This window comes from Canis lupus, chromosome 6 (genome assembly GCF_048164855.1).
Source record: "Canis lupus baileyi chromosome 6, mCanLup2.hap1, whole genome shotgun sequence".
Taxonomy (NCBI): domain Eukaryota; kingdom Metazoa; phylum Chordata; class Mammalia; order Carnivora; family Canidae; genus Canis; species Canis lupus.
This window is the reverse complement of record NC_132843.1, coordinates 75733541-75751043: the sequence shown is the minus strand read 5'-3', so window position 1 is coordinate 75751043 and position 17503 is coordinate 75733541. Positions and strand designations below refer to the sequence as shown.

General features: G+C 35.8%; 1 protein-coding gene across 1 annotated transcript in view; it reads right to left on the bottom strand.

The window, feature by feature from the left end:
• Positions 1-2879: 2879 nt before the first annotated feature.
• CFHR5 (complement factor H related 5) overlaps positions 2880-17503 on the bottom strand; it is a 30572-nt gene continuing 15948 nt past the window's right edge. The window contains exons 7-10 of the mRNA XM_072831278.1: positions 16433-16609; positions 9511-9693; positions 6600-6782; positions 2880-5326 (exon numbers count right to left, since the gene is read on the bottom strand). Coding sequence (XP_072687379.1) covers positions 5130-5326; positions 6600-6782; positions 9511-9693; positions 16433-16609 — 740 coding nt within the window. The 3' untranslated portion in view covers positions 2880-5129. The remainder of the gene's footprint in view (positions 5327-6599; positions 6783-9510; positions 9694-16432; positions 16610-17503) is intronic.

Here is a 17503-nt window from a genome sequence, read left to right as displayed (position 1 = left end):
TATATTTATAAATAACATTTATATATTACATGTATATAAATAAAATACAATGAAAGGAAACAAAAAATAAATAAATAAAAATAAATATAAAAAATATATTTATATTTATAACTGAATATAAAAATATTTATATTTTTAAATAAATATAAAAAATAAAAAATAAATATAAAATATTTATGTAAAAATTTAAGAAGAATTTAGAGAAGAATTGAAAGTAGGAAAATAACTGAAAAAATAACACAGAAAGACTAAAGAATAAAAATACAAAGACTGCCATATACTATTTTCCCCAGGAGCTGAAGCTCTGCAGCCCTCCAGGACTAGTAGTAGCCTTGGAGCCCGGTTCGTGGGTGCTCACCTTCCGGGAGAGGGGCCTGCGGGTTGATTCTCTGGTGGATTTGCAGGTCGCACAGGCCCCCCCAGGGTGCGGGAGGCAGGGCTCGTGGAAGTGGCTCTGGACTCCACCAGCCGGTGCTGTTTTGCTCCCTGAAGGCTTTCAGCACGGATGGGTGGGAGGACTCTGGCTGCACCCCACTCTCGAGCCCCACGGCTGAAATTCTGTGCCCCTCGCAGATTTTCGGTGAACCCTTGCAGAAGAGCAATCCATCCCTCTTCTCTTCCCAGTTCCCAGCAAAACTGTGTCCATCCAGCCTGAGGCTGAGCAGTTTTATCTGAGTTTCAAAACCCCAGATTCGGGGACCTCCTGCTGTGGCTCCCAGGGAGGGTCTTGCCTCCCTGCTGCCTCCTGGGACAGCGGTGGGTGCTGGGGTAGGGCCTGGAGCTTCTTGGCAACGGGGAGCCGAAGGCCGGAGCCCACCTTCCCTGTTCCCAGCCAGCTGCCCACTCCGGTGCCCAGAATGGGTCACCCTGGGGCCCACCTGGTCTCCCCGGGGCCCAGGGATCCTCAGGGCACCTGTCCCACCTGACACCTGGGATTCCACCCCTTCACCATCTGAGCGCCCTCGGGCCAGGCATGTCCCCCCGGGGGCAGCTCCCCCAACACACACGCAGTCAGGTCTCCCACCTCCCACCTGCCCAACAGGTGTCCTTTCTACTGGAGCATCGCAGCATTTGTTTTCTCAGATCTCTGAGTTCTAGGAGCCTTGACAACTATTGGAGGGAGGGGACCAATTGTGGATCTTCCTTCCCCTCTGCCGCCCTCACTCCCAGGCGCACACATCTCTGATAGCACAGGTCTGGCCATGATGCATCCTCATTAATTATTTTAGCTTTCTTTTTTCTAAAAATGTACTTATTTTGCTTTTCTTCTTGAAGGATTTTTTTTCAGTAGACATAATATTTTGAATTCAGAATGTTTTATTTTTGTACTTAAAAAAACCACTTTCCATTATCTTTCAGCTTCCATAGCCACCAATAAGAAGTCAGTCTTCATTGAAATTATTGTTCCACTGTATAGAACGCATTGCTTTTTTTTATGGCTGTTTTCAAGAGTCTCTCATTATCCTTAGTTTTTGGTAGTTTGTATATAATGTGTTTTCTTTGTACTTATCTTGCATGGACTTTATTTTCTATATCTTATATAGTGATGTCTGTCATCAAATTTGAGGAACTGATGGTCTAGTAATTTTTCTTCCATAGTCTCTCTTCTTTCCTTCTCAGGCTCCATGTACACATTTCCTTTTTCTATTGTCCAACCATTTCCACAACCATTCCCATAAAAATAATTTATAATTATTTTTCTTTATTATTTAAATTGAATTATTTCCATTATTTTCATTTATTTTTATGCTCACTGTCTTTTGTCAATTCCATCTGTTTTGAGCCTCCCTGGTGAAGATTTTTTTTCAGGCATTGAAATATAATTTCTAGAATTTCGGGATGCCTGGGTGGCTCAGTGGTTGAGCATCTGCCTTCAGCTTAGGGCATGGTCCCGGAGTCCCAGGATGGAGTCCCACATTGGGCTTCTTGCATGGAGCCTGCTTCTTCTCCCACTGCCTATGTCTCTCTGCCTCTCTCTGTGTCTCTCATGAATAAATAATTTAAAAAAATTTTTTTCTAGAATTTCTTTCTCTCCTATGGCTTCTATTTTCCTGTTAATGTCTTTTGGTTTTATTCACTGAGAATGCTTTTTAAATTATGTCCTTTAGAATAGCTATAAAGTTTGTTTAAAATACTTGCCTATTCAATATTCCAGTATCTCAATCATCTCACAGTGTCAGTTGATTGTCTTTTCTCTTGTAAATGGATCTGGATCACATTCTTCTAGTTATTTGTATATCACATAATTTATGCACCTGACAACTCTCTATAAAGAAATTCTTTCTGGAATTTTCATTCCTACTCCCCCCCCTTTTTTTAAACTTTCTTTACATCTTGGAGGGAGGTAGTTAGCTAAGGACAGCAAAGCTTCTCAAGGACTACACTGCTGCTCAAGCAAATTGTTTAGAAATATGTGCCACAAAATAGTTTGAGAAAGGAAGAAATTCTCAGAATGGAGAGCAAATATCCAAGTTTAAAATACTGTTAGAGGGACATCTGGGTGACTCAATCGGTTAAGCATAAGGCTCCTGATTTTGACTCAGGTCATGATCTCAGGTTCATGAGCTTGAGCCCTATGCCAGGCTCTGCCCTCAGTGGGGAGTCTGCTTGAGATTCTCTCTCTTCCTCTACCCCTCCCCCTGTGGGTGGTCTCTCTCTCAAATCTTTAAATAAAATACTGTTTCCTATTCTCTAAATAAAACATTTTATATGTATTTTAAATAACATTTCACTTTCAAAATTTCCCCCTCAGAATTGAGGAGGAGAAATGAAATTTCTACTTGCCTTCCTCCTGACCAAGAGGTCAGTAGGTAGCCGGTGTGAGCTAGGAGCAACCTTTATCAATCTTTGAGTTCGTATAAGTTCATTACAAATTCTGATAGTATCTTAATTTTTAATTTTATTTTTTTAATTCCCAGTGTTTGTCATGATTTTAAAATGTTGCCACCATTTTTTGGTTATCACTTTATTGAGATATAATTCACACATCATCATAAAATTCACTTGTTTAAAATGTATTGTGCATGTAATATTTTTTGGTAAAATCACAGAGTTCTACAATTATCACCACAATCAATTTGAGGACATTTATCACTGTTAGCTACCAGCCTCTGCCTCCCTACTTCAGCCCTAAGCATCCACTAAATCTACCTTCTGTCCCTATATATTTGTCTATTCTGAACATATCCAATAAATAGGATCACATAATATGTAATCTTTTTTGACTGGCTTTTCTCACTTAACATAAAGTTTCTGAGGTTCATCCATGTTGTGGCATGTAGTAGTATTTTATTCCTTTGTTGTAACCAAATAATATTATATATAAGATCTATGTTTTGGGTATGTTGATAAGCATCTGGGTTGTTTCTACTTTTGGTTGTTATAATAATTATGCTATGAGCATTCATGTACAATGCTTGCATGAACATATGTTTTTATTTCTTTTGGTGTATATATCTAGGAGTAGATTACTGAGTCTATGATAACTCTATGTTTAACCTTTCAAAGAACTTCCAGATTGTTTTCCAAATTGGGTGTGCCCCTTTACAGTCCCATCAGCAGTGTATATGGGTTCCAATTTGTCCATATTCTTAACAATACTTGTTACTATCTGACTGATTGTAGCCATCCTAGTGGGTGGGATGTAGTATCTCATGTTGATTTTTAATTGCTTTTGCTTAATGATTCAAGATGTTAACTATCTTTTCATATGCTTATTAGCCATTCATACATCTTTTTTTTTTTTTTTGCAGAAATGTCTGTTTACATATTTTGCTCATTTTAAAATTGGGTTATCTTTCTATTTTGAGTTGTAAGAGTTCTTTAATTCTAGATATGAGTCCCTTTTCGGATACATAATTTGCAACTATTTTCTTCCATTATATCTGCCGTGCTTTCATTTTCTTATTCATGTCATTTGAAGCAGAAAAGTTTTTAATCTTGATGAAGTCCAATTTATCTATTTTTTCTTACTTGCTTATGTTTTAATGTCATATTGCAGATTCTATTGCTATATCCACCAGCCTTAATTTTTACTTGCATTTGTTGTCAGCATTTTCATAGATACTTAAAATATTTTTTGGCCAGCAGGTCTTTTCTGTGTTTTTTTTAAAACTATGAAATGCTGGCTAAAATACAGGAACTCACAGAGCATATTTCTAAAAGTTCCTGTTCAGTATTTCCCTGAACTATGGTACATCAAAAAATAATGGAGTTTTTGCCTGAAATAAGTCTCATGACCTTACAGGGTCTTTACATTCTCATCTTCTACTTTCTTGGTGTCTAATCACAGTTCTTGATAACTCTTATCTAACTGTAAAAGTAATATAATTCAAAATGAGAAGTTATAAAATATAGGAAATATAAAAATTTATAAGTATTCTAATTTCTTAAACCTATTAACCTCAAACCACATAAATTATTACAGTTATACTTTGTGTTTCCCCTCAATCTTCTTTATTTATACATATCTCGATAATCCTCATAATTGTAAATATTGTAACCTCATAATTTTTATTTATAATTATAGTTATCTTTGTTTTACCACCTCTTGACTATATTAGAAGTTCTGCACTAGGATTTATAAATATTTTAGTCTTCTATTCATTTCTGGAAGATGGTGTATTTGTGCCTTTAAGGATTATTTAGTATTTGATGAATAATTAGGCTCATACTAGAGGACTTATTAATATTAATGCTTGCTACAAGCATAAGAGGTGATAGTTTTTGTATTTTTATGATGTGATAGATATTGCCATAACAACTTTATTTAAGAGGAAGTAAAGTTGACTTAGAAAGCCTTAAAATTATCTTATAAATTTTAGACAATTGGAAGAGGTTAGATGGAATTAAGTACTGAATTGAGGTACAGGCTCACTTTCCGTGGGTACTATATGTATAGGAAACCCAGTACTTTGATTTGCCCAGGTGTAATGTGATCCACCTAATAAGTAAAGCCCTGCTCTCAGCTCATAAACTTGTGAACCTCTGTAAATCCAGAGTTCAAAATAAAACTGAGGTAAACAAAACTTGAAAGAATAAAGAAAATAAACTATAGAATTGATTACATAATGCATACTTATACATGTAGGGTTACTTTTAAAATTATATTCAGGGAAACTATGCTCATTTCATCCACACATGGGATATTCGATTTTCCCTTCCTGACAGAGTGCCCGAAATGACTGCATTGATGTCTTTGCTTTATATGGCTGTTTACAGTCAAATTCAACAAAATCCCCCGTTTTCACATAAAGGTTTCTGATGTTTTTTCCTCTTAACTGTATGTTATTTTTGTTCATGTTACCTTCATATATTATACATGCATCTGAAAAAAGAAATAATAAAAATAAATTATTAATAATATAACTTTTCCTTTCCAAGAATACTGAAATTTCTTAAAGAATATTGAAAGCTAATATTTATTGTGTTTTCCAAGTACTGTTCTTAGTACTTGTACGCATCTTCTCTCAACACCATGCATCATTTCCCTGGGCTAACTAAGCACAGATGGGGGTTCAGAGAGATTAATTTTTTCAAGGTCATATAATTTAGTGGATATTCTGAGCCAGAATATGGACCTTGGCAGTTTGACTTCAGAGCCTGTGCTCTTAATAACTCTGCTTTACATGCCTAAAAATCACATACCAAACAGGATTAAATTAAAATGTTCTATTATGGTCAATGTTATTTACCCTCCTTTCCCAACTCAAGATTCTTTTTACATTGTTTCCAAAAAGTGTACATAAATGTATTAACATCTTACTAATGTTATAGTAAAAATAAGTTTATTACCATATATTCAGATATATAGTTCAGAAAGTGGGCTGAAGAGGACAATATGTGTAAAAACCAATCATCTCTTTAAGTATTCACTTAGAATATACCTTATACTTGAAGGTAACTACTTATCAATGAGAGCACAAATTTACTAGCTATTATATTGCTTGTTTAGAGCATCTTTTCTACAAACAAATTATTGCTGGGTCATAACTTTTGTGAAACTTTGATTTCTGTAGGAAAGCAGAGTTACTTTCCCCCATGATCAGAGTCCACTCATTCGTTTTTAAATTCAGCAGTCTGAGAGGTAGCATTCCCCTGAGCAAATAGCACACCCTGGCACTGCTAAGCAGCATGTTCTCTACAGCCCATAATCTCTGATACAGGAATTGTTCAGAGTTGCTGAAATAAGCCCAAGGTTAAATTTGAGGAGCCATCCTAGGCAGTGGCAACCATAAAGAACTTCTTTCAGTACCTAGATCTATCCAAGCCCAGGAGATTGTAAGATATATTGCTGAGTATTTTCCTGATGACATATGATAGACTAGTCCTTGTAGTGTTAAAGAGAGGTTGACCTTTTTTTCTCCCTGTCTCTTCTGTAGATACAAAAGGCCACCAGAGCATCAGGCTTAACTATATGAATTTGGCACCAGATTGCCATGCCTGAATCCTAGCTCCACCAAATACTCACCAAGTGTCTTGAATCAATGTCAGACAGATTTTCAACTCAATTAAAGTAAAAGACATCCTATGAAATTTGTCCATGAAAATTTCACTATGAATATCAAAAATCAAACTCCAGGAGAATATGAAGAACTCACCTATGCATTTTGGTGGTTCTGACCACTGTCCATTTATGCATATTATATCTGTGGAGCCCCGAAGTTCATAGAAAGACTGGCAACGGTACTGGACTCTTGATCCTGGAGGATATACTGATAATGGGAATGAGGTGATGTCTCCATTGCTAACAGGTGGAGGGGGACCACAATATTGTGTAGACTCTGGAAAATAACATTTATGTGTTGAGAGAAAATCGACATGTGGTTTAAGTGAAATACTATAAGTAAATCTCCTTATATCCTCAATGTCATATATGGTATCTGAGAGCTCAAGTAACTCATGATATAATTTCTATAATATAAACTGATAACCAAAAAATAGTATAGGGCTTCCTTTCACCCTAAAGTAAAATACACTTAAGTATTCAGTATATATGTATTATAAGGGCATGCAAGTATAAGTAGTAAGAATGGTTTTTATTTAAAGCATGATGAACAGGTAAGATTTACTTCTATATGGATCATGATATTATGGTCCGGGATCAAGCCCCATGTCAGGCTTCCCGCTCAGCTGGGAGCCTGCTTCTCCTCTCCCTCCTCCTGCTGCTCCCCCTTCTTGTGTTCTCTCTCACGCTCTCAGATGAATGAATGAATGAATGAATGAATGAATAAATAAATAAATAAAGCAAAAATAAATAACTCCCTTTCCATTTCTATTCTCTGGAACTACTGTTACTTTATGCAAATATCATGTACCTGTCAGTACGTGATCATAAACTCTTAGCTTTACTGAAGTGAATGATTGACATACGGCTTTTCATTTATTTTTCTGATTTCAAATAATACCATAGGCATCTTTCTCTGTCAATAAATGTTTCAAATTCATGTTAAGAATAGCCGGAATACAGGGGTGCCTGGGTGCCTCAGTTGGTTAAGCACCCAACTCTTGATTTCGGCTCAGGTCATGATCTCAGGGTCATGAGACTGCTGAAGATTCTCTCTCCCTCTGCCCCTTCCTCTGCTCGCTGTCTCTCTAAAATAAATCTTAAAAAAAAAAAAGAATGGCCGGCATACATCCCATGGCACTGATTTATCTTTCCATATACCACCAAAGATACAGATACGAAATGGCCAAATAAATAATCTTATCCCAAATAACTTCTACCTCTTGCTTCATTGAGTTACTGTCCCTGCATTTTTCTCAGACTCTCATGCGGGCATTAGATTTTCTTCCCTTTAAATTCAGCAAAGACCCTACTCCATGAATTGTCCCCTTTGTCTGTATTGTCAATTTCTCCTTCCCTGCCAAATCATTCATCAACATACATCCTGAAAATGTCATAACTGAGTGAGGTAAAATTTCCCTTAATTCATACCCCCTATCTAACTACCACTTTATTTCCCTATTCCCTTCAGAGCAAACCTACTTGTTTCCTATCCTCTCTGATCTGACGTTATCACCACACATTTTCTCTTGAACACACTGGCATTAGGTATTGCCCCCTACTGAAATACATCAAAGCAAAGTTACCAGTTACTCTAGGGAGCTAAATCCATTGTTCAACTATCAGCCTTCTTGTCTAGTTGTAGGCAGACTTTGACATGTTTGTTGTCCTGTTGAATAACATTTTGCAATATGTCCTTGGCTTCGGGGACACCAGCTCTGGTAATGTGATTTATGATAAATATTTGGTCTTTCTCCCCATTGCTGGCACAGAGGTCCTAAAACCCTTGGGCTTTCCTAAGTGACGACAGCAGTACATGAGATGTCAATGAGATGGATTTTGGAAAACCCATAGGTAACCTGAGGATAGGCTGGTTGCCAGGAGGACTAACCCTGTGATTAGAGGGTTGGAACTTTTCAGCGCCATCCTGACCTATAGGGAAGGAAGAGGGGCTGGAGGTTTGAATCCATCACCAATAGACAAAAGTTTAATCAGTAACGCCTATGTAAATGAAGCTTCCATAAAACCCCAAAAGGACAAGGTTCTGAGAGTTTCTGGGTTAGTGAATTCATGGAGATATGGGAAAGTGTTGGCTGGAGAGGGCATGGATGCTCTGTACCCTTTCCTATACATCTCTTCTATCTGGCTGTTCTTGAGTTAAGCCCTTTTATAATAAGTCCATAATCTAGTATGTAAAATGCTTCTTTGAGTTCTGTGAACTGCTTTAGTAAATTGATTAAACTCAAGGAGGGGGTTTCTGGGACCTCCAATCTATAGACAGAGGCACAGATGACAACCTAGATGTGTAACTGGCCTCTGAAGTAGGGGTGCAAGGAGTAATCTTCTAACACTGAGTTCTTAACCTATGAAGCTTGATGCTATCTCTGGGTAGATAGTGTCAGAATTTAGTTGAATTATAGGACTCCCAGCAGGTGTCTAAGACTTGCTTGTTGGATGTGGAATAACCCCCCTACACACACACACACACACACACACACACACACACACACACAATGTAATTGTGTCCTAGAACCTAGAACCACTTCCCTAGTTTTTCTTCCACAACCCTACCTGGCTGCTCCTCATTTCCTATATCACTATTAATGGAGAGTCTCCAAGGCTGTCTCTGACTTTCTCTCTTATTTAGCCATTTGAACTCTCTGTATGATCCCATCCAGTCCTATAACTTTAGGTATCATCTTTATACTAGCAGTTACCAAATTTACATCCTAATTGACCATTATACTTCCAAATTGCCCATTATACATCTTAAGTTGCATATCAAGTAAATATACTTTATAGAAGTGGGTATCCAGTAGAGATCTCAAATATTTCTTCTATGGTCACTGTTGGAAGTAACTCATAGATAAACAGTTTTGAAAAGTGATGGAACTGGGTGCCAATTTAATGCTTCAGAATACAGTGCATAAAAAAGTCAGAAGTTCTTTTTCCTGTTCTTTAGTATACACTTTTAAAATCATATTATTTAGAAATAAACTACTAACCAATACAGCGTGGTAATGACTGCCATTGTCCATTTTTACACACTATATCTCTTGGTCCGTGAAGTAGATAATTTTCTTTGCAGAGAATAGCTACTTTTTCTTTATCCTGATAATTCACTGTGGTTAGCATATTCTGAGCATTGGGTATCTGAGGTGGAGGTGGGCAGAGTTGTTCCATGTCTCCTGAAATATATTGGAATTAAATTATTTGATTAATAAAAGCTAGGGGGAGAAAAGCTCAGGAAGATAATATTTCAGTATAAAGGAACATCCAATAACTAGTAACTCTCTATACATGTGTGTGTTATATGTGTATTTATACACATGATGCTGTAGTAACAAATATACTTTATCTTAACATAGTTATGATTTGCAAAGCACCTTTGTGTTATAACCATTGGGTTAAAATTTCTCTGGTGTTCTCTTCTATTTCCTATTCATTATTCCATTGGTATTCTTGTATAATTTCCAAATTAATCCATTTGGTTTTTTTTTTCCAGCTGACCATATGATTCAAAAAAGTTATGTACATGTGATTCAAACAAGTTAAAACAACAACAAAAAATTAAAATGGCAATAGTAATGACAGAACCGACTAAGACTTCCCCTAATAACCTAACCTTGACCTCAGTGAAAGATTTTTATGATTTGCCTTTTCTTCTAAACATGACAATGACTGACAATTGATGTAATTAGAATGCCTCTGTTTGATTAGGAATTAACTTCTGTTTGGTTGCGTGGTTTGTTCGAAGGGATAAATTTTAAATGGTCAGTTTGGATGCTAAAATATCATTATCTGAGCCACAGTCCCACCGCCTGGCCTGGGCTCATACTGTGTCCTTCTTTAGCTCACTTTTTTCCAGGACAAATGCTGCTGTCTAATGGCACTTCCTTTCAAAGTTATTACAAATAAACTGATAGATATTATTTCTCGCTATACTGTTTTCTCTTAAAACTAAGAAGAATGAGCTAACGTCTCTTGGTTTAATTACACTTGAAATATAACAATAATTTATAGTAAATATTTCAAAAATTATTTTAAAATAGAACCTAAGATCAGTATAAATTCAGCCAAAACACAAATACTATCTGAAACCTGAATTTTATATTAGGTTGTTGTTTATTTTTTCAAGTGAAGGAAGACATACTAGAATTCTATACTGCAAGTCCTCTAAACAAAATTTATTTCTGAGAAAGCCTAGAGGGGTATCTGGGAGGTAGGACAACTCATGCATATCCTATGTTCTATTACGATTTGCCCTATTTATTTATTGGTTTGAGAAATATATGTCATAATAGTCCTAGAGGCGTCATTATTCTAGTCAACCTTTAACAGCCTGGTCTTTTAAGATCTGTTTTGGCTCAGTAACTTACTGAGGTAAAGATTAGCCTGACATTGGGGCACCTGGGTGGTACAGTGGTTAAGTATCCACCTCAGTTTGGGCTAGGTCGTGATCTAAAGGTCATGAGATCAAGCTCCATGTCAGGCTCCCCTCTCAGCATAGAGTTGGCTTAGGATTCCCTCTCTCCCTTTCCCTCTGTCCTTTCCACCTGTGCGCACCCTGTCTCTCAAATAAGTAAATCTTAAAAAAAATGAGCTTGATATTACTGTTATTGTACATTTTCAGTTAATGAAGTCTGATTCACAGGCTAGAAGACAAGCTATGGAAAGCACATGAAAAGAAGGTTAGATACATTCGATAAATAGATGAGCAGTTTATTATGTAGAAAATGTCCTACTTCAGTGTCTCATTTCCTCTTTGCTGAGAAATTTTGTAGTGTCATTTATTAATTTCTGTTTAGATATTCAAATATTTTTTAAAGATTTTATTTATTTATTCATAAGAGACAGAGAGAGAAGCAGAGACTTAGGCAGAGGGAGAAACAGGCTCCCCTCAGGGAGCCCAATGCGGACCCAATCCCTGGGCCTGGGATCACGCCCTGAGCCGAAGGCAGACATTCAACCACTGAGCCACCCAGGCATCCCGATATTCAAATATTTTTATTTAAATACAAAATCACAAGGATGAATACTTGTTGGATTTCATCAAGACTCTTAAAAGAGCATCAGGCTCTGTGATGCCAATCTTGGGAGTCAGAAACCACCTGCTGTCCATCTCCTAGAAATCTCAGTGCAGGGGAATAGGGAGGTTGACCTCTGTAATCTCAAACATCTCAAACATCTGTAATTACGTCTGTAATTTCAACCTAGTATAGAGAGTGTAGTTGAAACAACACTGACAGAAGAACCTAGAAAGAAGTTCCAGTCTTGATTTTGACCAAGTGATTTCTTGGGGCCTTGTATTCCTGAATTGTAAAATGAAGGACTTTATTGTCTTTCTTAAGAATAAGTCTGGCAACATGAAAGACTCCTAACTCTGGGAAACGAACTAGGAGTGGTGGAAGGGGGAGGTGGGCGGGGGGTGGGGCTGACTGGGTGACAGGCACTGAGGGGGGCACTTGAGGGAATGAGCACTGGGTGTTATTCTGTATGTTGGCAAATTGAACACCAATAAAAAATAAATTTATTTTAAAAAAGAATGGCAATTTGTGTGACAAATATTTGCCACTTGATATTCTCCTCACCTAATCTCTTCCAGGTACCTATCATTTCTTCCCAAAATTGTTATTAAACTCTTCTCTCAATTTTCAGGAGGCCTCCTTCTCATTTTTCTAGCTCACTCTGGAAATATGATTTTATTATCTACAAATACAACCTTTAAGAAAATCAAGTTAATGCAATAAATCAATTTTTTAATTTTTATCTAGCTCATATTGAGATTTAGGGTATCCTAAATACCACTGTTAATGTGTTCTAAATACTATAGCATTTTTAGTATTAAAAATTATCAGTAATCTGACAGCTAGCAACAGAGGAATGGAACATTATGTACTGCTTTATCTAATATGCAAACATATTTAGCTTCTAATGTTAAATCAATGATACAGAATATTTTTTAATGTACATGATATGAAGTACCACAGAGGTGTGTTTTTTTTTGTTTTTAAAGCTGTTGCTTCTCCATATAGGTAGGTATGTCTTATTCCAGATTCACCTAAGTAGCTCTCTCAGACAAACATAAAGCATCATGGGGAGTGAGAGTGGGAGGATATATTGTTTTGGTCATTTTTTTCCCCAAATGGCGATAAGGGCATGAGTAGACTAGAAAGGAGAAGGGGCCTGTCAGGAACTGAAGAAATTTACACAAAAAATTCTGAGATTTTTAAGGCAGCAATAAAACAATAATTCCACTGCCTTTTTTCCAAGATTTTTTGTGTAAATTTTGTCATGATGAAGAACCTGACCAAGAACTATATGGAAAGGGAACTCAGGACTCCAAAGAGAACTCAAGGGTAAGAGAAGTGAGCATTCTGAAGTCATCTCAACGTTGATGGTGAGGGGAGACAGACATCTTGGATGCCTTATTTCAATTTTAGATGTTAACAGGGCACTCAGAAAAGAATGACACATGTATTTTGTTTCCTGGCTGTTAGAAATTTTAAGAGTCATGTCAGCCTTCATTCCACTTGTAAATATTCTTGTAAAACTCTGCTATTTTACTTATTTTATGTTTCTGATGGCTTTTTCATCCTCCCACTGTTCCAGGAGGGATGAAAGCAGCAACGTGACTTTCTTTTTTCCTTGGAGAGAATATTATTGCCTGGAATTTCATTCATTTGTTTCTTAGCTCTCTGATGGACTGGTTTTTAAAAACTATAATTTTATAGTTTATCTGGATTTTTCTTGTTTTCAGGGTATAAGTAACATTGTCTTCTCCCTTTTCTTAATAAAAGAAACTAAATTCAATAGTTATAATAAAGTTACTTTTGCTATTCTAGTTTCATCATTTTTTCTTCTACCTTACCAAATATGGGTAATTTCCAATTTTTATTTTCTACTCTAAACACATACATGTGAATCTACATTTAATATATTATTAGTGTCTGTAAAATTATTTTTAGCATTCATAAAGGCTATGCTATAGCATATCATAAGGCAACTTGCTTTTTTCATGAACTATGATATTTAGAGATCCATATGTGTTTGTATATACAATAGAGGGTATTAAAAGAATATTCTTATTTCCTTTGCCTATTCTTCCAAATTCAATTATATCAAGATTTAAAGTGAGATGACAGGGGTGCCCGGCTATCAGTTGGGTAACCGATTCTTTATTTCAGCTCAGATCATGATCTCAGGGTCCTGAAATGGAGCCCCATGTCAGGCTCTATGCTCAGCATGGAGTCTGCATGAGATTCTCTCTCTCTCCCTGTCCCTAATCCTCCACCCTTCATCCCCATCCCATTCCCACTTGTGCTGTCTCTCAAAAAATAAATTAAATTAAAAGGTAAAATGATAACCTTTATAGCACATGCCAAGAGATTATAAAATATACTCCTCTACCATTAACTAGTATTACAAATATGAGGAGCTAAATAAATAAATTTTAAAGAGGCAATACGGAAAGTTTCTTTAAAAAGTGCTCTCGATATGTTTTATCATGGGAGAGAAAAGGGGAAACTCCAACTTAAGCCAAGTGAAAGTAGGCAGCTTCTAAACAACTGCTTTTCCCAAGGATATAATGGTACAGGGAATAGTCTCTGACTCACACTTAAAATTTAAGATTAACTGAAGTGGTCTGTCTGGTAAAACTCCTAAAGACATGGCTGCCCTGGTGATATCCTCTGTTTGCAAATCTCAGGGGATAGAATTGAACCCATGGGAAAGGCTAAATATGGGTTGTCTTAAAAGGGCTCACCCTGAAAAGTCAATTGTGGGGAGCGAAATAACTCCAATGGAGAAATGGACTCAAAATCCAGGGCTGGTAGAGCTTTGTCAAGGCAACTACCCCATGATAAGGGAAATCTCCAGAAAGAGTTTCCCCCAAGATCTATAAATGCCCTTTTCATGGTATTTTCCTTCTCAGTTATGTTTTTAATTTCCTTATTTTCAAAATTGTATTCTTATATTATTTTTCCTATATTTGTATTTTTGTCTGCTTTTTGTTATAGAAATGCCTATTTGGACCTGCCCACTATTCTTCTTGACTAGAGTAGAATTGATTAGACAGGTCTGCTTATTAATCTTTTCCAAAATTAGTATTATTTCATGGATCAGCTATAAGTAAAATATTTTATTGCATTCACATCTGCTTTTGCTTTTATTATTTTGCCTCATAATATTTGGAAATTACTTTTCCTAACTTTTGGGGAGATAGATAGATAGATAGATAGATAGATAGATAGATATCTCCAAACTTATTTCTTTAAGGCTATGAATGTCACTCCAGATTTTGGATAGGTTGTATCTCATAGGTTTTACTATATATTCTTACAATTATCATATTGTTCTTAGTATTGTAAATACTATAACATAAAGTCATTTGGAAGTATTCCACAAAATGAAGGGTAGAGAGGTAAATAAATATTATTATTACTTTGAAATATTATTTCTTTGTGGTTATAGAAAGTGATCTATAGGTATTAATATTTGAAACTTGTGAGAATTACTAAATGCACAGTAAGTAAAATTTAAGTAGGCATTCCAAGGGCACAGAAAAGGCTTTAAAATTCTTGAAATTCTCAGAACAATATTTCTTCTTTATATAAAAATAAACATATATTGAATAAAGAGGCTTAATAAAAATAAAAACATTTTAGTTGTTTTAGTCACCTCACTTTCTTGAAATTATTGCTTATTTAAATTTAATATATTCTACTTTTTACCCACAATTTCTAATGATATAACACTCTTTTGTTAAGAATTAATACTTCATCTTGCTGATACATATTTTATATGATTTCTTTCAAAGCATGTTTTTAAGTGATAAAGTCTCTTCCATCTTTCCTATGTTTAAAAATGTCTTTATTGGGACGCCTGGGTGGCTCAGCAGTTGAGTGTCTGCCTTTGGCTCAGGCTTGATCCTGGGTCTGGGGATCTAGTCCCACATTGGGCTCCCTGCAGGGAGCTTGCTTCTCTCTCTACCTGTGTCTCTGCCTCTCTCTCTTGCTCATGAATAAATAAATAAATCTTTTTTAAAAAGTCTTTATTTTGTAATCAATAAATAATTTTGTTCTAGAAAACAATTGATTTCCAATTACTTTCTCTAAGCATTTTGGGGATATTACTTGGTTTATTCTGGCTTCTTATATTGTTGGTGAGAAGTTACTCTATTTTCTCTATTGTCATTTCTCTGTAAGTACTCTATCTTCTCTATACCTGGTTTAATTTAACATGGTACCCACTTTATAATTGTAATTTATAATTCTATTGCTCAAATTATTTGAAAATAAGCCTTTGAGGAATATGAGACTTAATCTTAGGAAAATAATTTCTTAATCAGATCATTTTTCTTCCCAGCCTACTTTCTACTTTTGATCCAGAATTTATAATATCTGTTAGTTATCCTTCACAATGTCATTTGGGTTTTAGTTATTTCCTAATGTCATTGAAGATTCATTTTTTGTTCTATTTTTACAGTTTTTGTCTTTTATGATTTCAAGAGATTGTAATAAAGATGGATTTACTCCATCATCCTTACCAGAAGGCAAGTGTTTTTAAATGGTAATATTTGTCTGAAAATGGTGTTATTAGTAGTTTCTAACTTCATCATCAACTTAAAAATTACATATTGGAGCACCTGGGTGGCTCAATTGGTTGAGTGTCTGCCTTGAGCTCAGGTCATAATCTTGGGGTAATGGGATGGAGCCCCACATCAGGCTCCCTGCTCAGCAGGCAGTCTGCTTCTCTTTTCTCTCTCACCCTTCCCCATCCCTCCCTCATATTCTCTCTTGTTCTCTCAAATAAAGAAAATCTTTTAAAAAGTTACATATTACAATAATTTAATTTAAAAACACATACTAGAGAAATTTTCTGATAAAGATGTAACAAGGTCTACAGAATCTTTAAAACAAAACTTACTTTTGCAGTGTAGTTCAGGATGCCATTGGCCATTTATGCAGACTGTTTGCTTGTATCCAGGCTTCCCCAAACATCTGTAAATTACTCTGGTACTGTGATTAAATTTATTCCTATGTGGATACATCAGTATTCTTGCAGAAAACACTGGCCTCCTGCAACTCTTAAGTTGGTCAGTTGCTATAAAAAAGGAAGATATTTTTTAAAAAGGAAGATATTCATACATGATAAGAATATTGAGCAGAAACTAGCAATTATTTCGAATAAAATATCTTAAATATTAATGGTACAATTAAATTACATTTGATGCCTTCAAGCAATATCACAAAAAGCTATTCTTAATTTCATTGCACAGACTATGCTGTTGAAAATTGAAAAATGAAATAAAAATCTGTGTTCCATCTTAGAGTGACAGAAAAATATGCCTAAGTCTTTTGGGAAATAGGAGTGCAAGATGGATTGGTCTGATCAAGGGTTTTGACTGGAGGACAGTCCTTATGAAACTTCATTCAGCCTAATTTTTAAAGGCCATGAAAAGACATTCTTACGTGATTGTTTTCTACTAAATTATGTGAAATGTTTTCAAAGCATTTCAATAATAAAGAGGTGATGCAGTGGGAAGTATAGTATTAGGAGAGATAAATCTGGATGTCCCTTTAGGCTCAATTACTCCCACATTTCAGAAGCTTAGTAAAGACCCTGACTCAATAAGTCAAAGTAAGCTCAAAGAAAGAATCCCCTGATGACAACACTAAGAACATGCATTTATAATAAGCCACTTGCTTGTCTAGGTGGTTTTTATTGTCATAATTCTTCCCTTTTGTCCATAAATATATAGATCATTGTGGAACTTTTCCTGAGGATGTCAAAGGAGGATGGGATAATGAGACAAAGATTGCTCTGCTACTTCTCTCCTTTTATGTGTTTTTTCCCCAATAATTCCAATTTTTAAATTTACCCTCCTTATGTGATGCTAATGATTGGATGCCTGTATTCCCCTTATATAAAAATTGTTGACCATGAACATTTATAATTTACACCTTTTTATAACAGAGTCTAGGCTCTTAAGGCTGG